The sequence below is a fragment of the Olea europaea genome, chromosome 11 (genome assembly GCF_002742605.1).
Source record: "Olea europaea var. sylvestris chromosome 11, O_europaea_v1, whole genome shotgun sequence".
Classification (NCBI taxonomy): domain Eukaryota; kingdom Viridiplantae; phylum Streptophyta; class Magnoliopsida; order Lamiales; family Oleaceae; genus Olea; species Olea europaea.
In genome coordinates this window covers 28,502,662-28,508,923 of record NC_036247.1, presented here as the reverse complement: position 1 = coordinate 28,508,923, position 6,262 = coordinate 28,502,662, and the positions used below count along the sequence as shown (strand labels likewise).

At 37.1% G+C, this 6,262-nt stretch overlaps 1 protein-coding gene across 1 annotated transcript in view; it reads left to right on the top strand.

The window, feature by feature from the left end:
• The window catches only part of LOC111404665, a 2,477-nt gene extending 726 nt beyond the window's left edge, over positions 1 to 1,751 (top strand). Inside the window, exons 2-3 of the mRNA XM_023033439.1 lie at positions 416 to 1,219; positions 1,327 to 1,751. Of these exons, the coding sequence (XP_022889207.1) occupies positions 416 to 1,219; positions 1,327 to 1,355 (833 nt within the window). The 3' untranslated portion in view covers positions 1,356 to 1,751. The remainder of the gene's footprint in view (positions 1 to 415; positions 1,220 to 1,326) is intronic.
• Positions 1,752 to 6,262: the final 4,511 nt, after the last annotated feature.

Genomic DNA, 6,262 nt, shown 5'->3' with positions numbered 1-6,262 from the left:
TTTTAAATAAACTAATTGAAACAATATGTCGCCAAAGTGACCTCTTTTGTGTAGATTGGTTTATTTGGATGTTTAGATGTGTGTGTGTTTCTTCATGCGGGTATTAACCGGCCCAAAGGAAGGTTAATACTTGGCCGAATTACATACATACTTGTGGTGGTGAATGTGTGACAATTATAAGGTTTCCATGTAAATAATAAATCAATCCAAAGATAGGTTTATTATTTGACAGGAGTTATTGTCAATGTTCGATCACTACACCGAGAGTACCACTTGCAATTAGTATTACTATCCAAAGACTTGATATTAATGTAGCACTAGGTATCTTGAGATGGGGCTTACCATTATTTGAATTTATTGTTCATTAAATATGGATATGAGCATAATTAATTGTTTCTTTCTGTTCTCTCTACAGCTAGTTCATCTGCTACTACAATATCTGTTAATGTCAATTCAATTCCCATACTTAATGGAACAAACTTCAAGGATTGGAAAGAGAACATATTGATTGTTCTTGGCTGCATGGATCTTGACCTTGCACTTTGGGTTGAGGAACCCACTCCTCTTATGGAAGAAAGTTCTCTTGATGAAAAGAGGAACTTTGAGAGGTGGGCTCGCTCAAATCGCATGAGTCTAATGATCATTAAGCGCGGCATTCCGGAAGCCTTTAGAGGTGCAGTATTCGAAGGGATAACTAATGCCAAGGAGTTCCTTGTCGAAATTGAGAAGCGTTTTGTGAAAAACGATAAGTCTGAAACAAGCACGCTTTTGCAAAGCTTGATTTCAATGAAGTACAAGGGCAAGGGAAATTTAAGGGAGTACATCATGGAGATGTCTCATATTGCTTCAAAACTTAAAGGTCTAAAGCTCGAGCTATCTGATGACTTGCTCGTTCATTTGGTATTGATCTCGCTTCCTGCACAGTTCAGTCAATTTAAGGTCAGTTATAACTGTCAGAAGGAGAAATGGTTTTTAAATGAGCTCATTTCATATTGTGTGCAAGAGGAAGAAAGGTTGAAGCAAGAAAGAACTGAAAGTGCTCACTTGGCAAGCACTTCTAAGGATAAGGGCAAGAAAAAGAAGAAGGAATATGAAGCTGCTCCTAAGGGTCCAGCACAAAAGAAACGAAAGGAAGACAAAGATACTTGTTTCTTTTGCCATCAGTCTGGACATATGAAGAAGGACTGTGCCAAATATCACGCATGGCGTACAAAGAAAGGTACACTTCTTACTTTGGTATGTTCTGAGGATAATTTAGCTTCAGTACCAAGAAACACTTGGTGGATAGATTCTGGTGCTACTACTCATATAAGTGTTTCTATGCAGGGCTGCCTGAACTACCGAAAGCCAAGTGATGATGAAAGATACATCTATGTGGGTAATGACAAATCGGTGGAAGTTGATGTAATAGGGACTTTTAGGTTGTTATTAAGAACTGGTTGTTATTTGGATTTGAAAGACACTTTCGTTGTACCGTCTTTTAGACGGAATTTAATTTCTGTTTCTTCGTTGGACAAATTAGGTTATTGTTGTTCATTTGGAAACAATCAGTTTAGTCTTTCTTTAAATTCCAATATTATTGGTACTGGTTCATTATCTGCATATGATAACCTGTATTTGCTTGATATTATTGCATCATATAATGAGACCTTGCATGTGGATTCACGTGGTACTAAACGCAAATTAAATAAAGAAAATTCTGCAACATTATGGCACAAGCGCTTAGGTCACATCTCAAAAGCTAGAGTTGAACGACTTGTGTCAGATGGTATTTTGAGCGACTTGTGTCGGATGGTATTTTGGATTCTCTTGACTTCACAGATTTTGATATCTGTATTGATTGTATCAAGGGAAAACAGACCAAAACAAGGAGATTAGGTGCTAAAAGAACTTCAGATGTCTTAGAATTGATACACACAGATATTTGTGGACCATTCCCTACAGCTTCTTGGAATGGCCAACAATATTTTATATCATTCATAGACGATTACTCACGTTATGGGTACCTATATCTCATACATGAAAAGAGAGTTAGAACCCTGCATGGCCTGATGGAAATTGATTGGATCATCTCCCACCATTCCATTATTTTCCTCATGTTCTTGGAGAAATACTATGAAATCATCTGAAATAGTACTTTTCCTCTCTCTCGTGGATCTCCTTAATGGTATTGGCTCTTGAGGTTGTTGAGTTTGTATTTCTGGAATAATTACCTCATTTTGGATGGGAGGTACTTCAACATTGTCTGGTTGAGGTTCTCGATATGCTTCTTGATCAACAACAGGTATAGAAACCTGTACATTGTCAAAAGCAATAGTAGGAATCGAAACCGATCCTTCCTCAACTTCTTCCTCAAAGACAATGTCTCTAACCTTATTTCTTCCCCCAAACTCAACATCCTCAAAAAATGTTGTGGTTCCCGTTTCAAAAATTGACTTAAGTGTGGGATCATAGAGAAATAAGGTTAGAGACATTGTCTTTGAGGAAGAAGTTGAGGAAGGATCGGTTTCGATTCCTACTATTGCTTTTGACAATGTACAGGTTTCTATACCTGTTGTTGATCAAGAAGCATATCCAGAACCTCAACCAGACAATGTTGAAGTACCTCCCATCCAAAATGAGGTAATTATTCCAGAAATACAAACTCAACAACCTCAAGAGCCAATACCATTAAGGAGATCCACGAGAGAGAGGAAAAGTACTATTTCAGATGATTTCATAGTATTTCTCCAAGAACATGAGGAAAATAATGGAATGGTGGGAGATGATCCAATCAATTTCCATCAGGCCATGCAGGGTTCTAACTCTCAAAAGTGGATTGATGCCATGAATGAGGAGTATAAGTCTATGCAAGACAATAAAGTTTGGGATCTTGTCCCATTACTTGAAGGTGTGAAGCCATTGGTGGTAAATGGATTTTTAAAACCAAGAGGGATTCAAATAGTAATGTGGAAAGATATAAGGCTCGTCTTGTGGCTAAAGGCTTTACCCAAAAGGAAGGTATTGACTTCAAAGAGACTTTCTCTCCAGTTTCAACGAAAGACTCTTTAAGGATAATTATGGCACTTGTTGCGCACTTTAACTTTGAGTTACATCAGATGGATGTCAAGACGACGTTTCTCAATGGCGACATTGATGAGACAATCTATATGGTGCAACCAGAAAACTTTGTGTCAGGAGACTCGAAGAACATGGTTTGCAAATTAAAGAAATCCATCTATGGGCTCAAGCAAGCTTCCCATCAATGGTATCACAAATTTCATCAGGTCATTATCTCATTTGGTTTTGAGATAAATGTCGTTGATGNTTTGAGTTACATCAGATGGATGTCAAGACGACGTTTCTCAATGGCGACATTGATGAGACAATCTATATGGTACAACCAGAAAACTTTGTGTCAGGAGACTCGAAGAACATGGTTTGCAAATTAAAGAAATCCATCTATGGGCTCAAGCAAGCTTCCCATCAATGGTATCACAAATTTCATCAGGTCATTATCTCATTTGGTTTTGAGATAAATGTCGTTGATGATTGTGTATATCACAAGTTTAGTGGGAGTAAGCATATTTTCCTGGTTTTGTATGTTGATGACATACCGCTTGCCACTAACGATATAGGCATGTTGCACGAGACCAAGAGATTTTTATCAAAGAATTTTGAGATGAAAGATCTTGGTGACACCTCTTTTGTATTAGGGATTCAGATACACCGGGATCGTTCTCGAGGTATTCTTGGATTGTCACAAAAGAGCTATATCGATAAAGTACTTAAGAGGTTTGGCATGCAAGACTGTAAACCAGGTGACACCCCTGTCGCTAAGGGAGACAAATTTAGTCTCAAACAGTGCCCACAAAATGACCTTGAAGCTAAGGAAATGCAGAAGATTCCCTATGCATCAGCTATTGGGAGTCTAATGTATGCTCAAGTATGTACACGCCCAGACATAGCATTTATTGTTGGAATGCTAGGCAGATATTTAAGCAACCCTGGGATGGATCATTGGAAGGCAGCCAAAAGGGTTATGAGGTATCTAAAGAGAACAAAGGATTATATGCTCACATATAGCAGATCAGATCAGTTAGAGATCATAGGGTACTCCGATTCTGATTTTGCTGGATACCAAGATAGTAGAAGATCCACATCAGGTTATATTTTTCTGCTAGCTGGAGGAGCTATTTCCTGGAAGAGTACCAAGCAGACACTCATAGCTTCTTCTACCATGGCAGCAGAGTTTGTAGCATGCTATGAGGCATCTAATCATGGAATATGGCTGCGAAATTTTGTCACTGGGCTGCGCATTCTGAATGGCATAAAAAGACCACTAAAGTTGTATTGTGACAACAACTCAGCAGTTCTATATTCTAACAACAACAGGAGCTCATCTAAATCAAAACATATTGACATTAAATTCCTGGTTGTGAAGGAAACAAACTCCATGAGTACAGAGTGGACAGATTTCTATAGAGCACATTGGAACAAACTCCATGATTGCGGATCCGCTTACTAAGGGATTACCACCCAAGGTCTTTCATGAGCACACCGCTCATATGGGTGTTGTACTTTTTGAGGATATCATGTTTTAGTGAGAGTTTGTATTCTTATTGCTTTATGTATGTTTAGTTCTTTGAACTTTTTTATCGAATCTCTGCATCCCCATCAACAGAGACTTTTCAAGAAAAAAATCAAAAGGAAGGAAAATCACGTATCAATTGGAAGATCAAAACCCAATTAAAGCAGTAAGATTCATGGATCAAGGTATGTTTCCGCATTTTTTTTTATTGTCTCTTTGATTTCAACATAGAATTTATGATTTTATGAAAGGATTTTATGAATATGGTTACTTTCAATTTATGCAACATTATACACAAATTCACAGGGGAGAAAGAAGATCTTTTACAAAATAATTCAATGCCCGGGTAAAGAAATTTGAAATAAATTCAAAAGATCATGATACCTGTCGGTGAAGAGCATCCCAGCACAGAAACATCCAATTCAAAGCAAAATAGTGAGATTTTTTTATACAACATTCTTTGAAGTCGACTACAATCCTCTAGCCTTCCAAGACATTTTGTTCTCCTCTTAAGTTAAACAATACCCATTTAGATAAAAACTCAAGACACAGATCTAAAACCAAATTCCTTCACTTAACAGCCACCAACCAGTGATTTGTTAGTCCAGTCATATATACATGTGTGTGTATTTTGTTTACAAGAATAAAGAAAAGTTAGGGCCTGTTTCCATGAATTCCATGAAAAGTAGAATACTTTCCATTCTTTATCATTATTTAATGACACATATTTACCATGGCATTGGTATTCCAAGTTCCCCTCACATGCAATTCCAATTCTTATGGGTTTGATAAGAATTGGAATTCCGGAACAAATTCTATGCCTAATTCTAAAAAAATATTTTCCTTTAATTGACAATTTTCATATAAAATAAAGTCAAACGAACACCAAAATATTGATGATTTTTTTGACCTTTTTTTAGCAATGGAAACAAATTCTATCCCCAATACTAGTAAATTTTATCCCTTTAACTGACAGTTTTCATGTAAAACAAAGCCAAACGAACACCAAAAAATACTTTTATATCAACATTTTTCACATGAAAAATTATATTAATCAAATACAATAATTTTCAATTCCCAGACAATTAAATTCCTTTGAATTCGTTTTCTTTTCCACCCAAATTTCATCTTTGCAATCAAACGGACCCTTAATTCAATTTGTATGAGCGGAATAAAAAAAAGAAGATGACGACGTAAATGTTATGGAAGAATAAAGCTGTCTCGGGATAGGGTTGAAAACAGGGGCGCCAGTCCCTATGGCGCCCCCAGGGACAGGTATCCCTCCAATAGGGGGCACCATGTGGGGCCCCTGTCCCGATTGACAGGGTGCAAGGCTGGTTATGGAATGTGGAATTTGAGAATCCACCGCCTACCCAACTGCAGTTTGTTCCAAGAACTTGGTTTGGGAAATCATGAACAAGGTTAAAACAATCACGGTACAAGTACAAAAAAAATTGATAAAAACTTTGATAAAAATTACATGACACGAATTGATTGAAAGATAAAAAGAGAATAAAGAAAACAATCCAATCATCTGCGACCACATCAATGTAGGTAAAGATTCTGTCGAGAATTCTTTATACTACGACTTTTTCCCGGTTAAAAATAGGGAAAGTCTGGTTGGCAACATTTGGTTGGATATTTCTTCTTAAATTTTTCAAATCATCAATTCATACTTCAACACATGCCCCC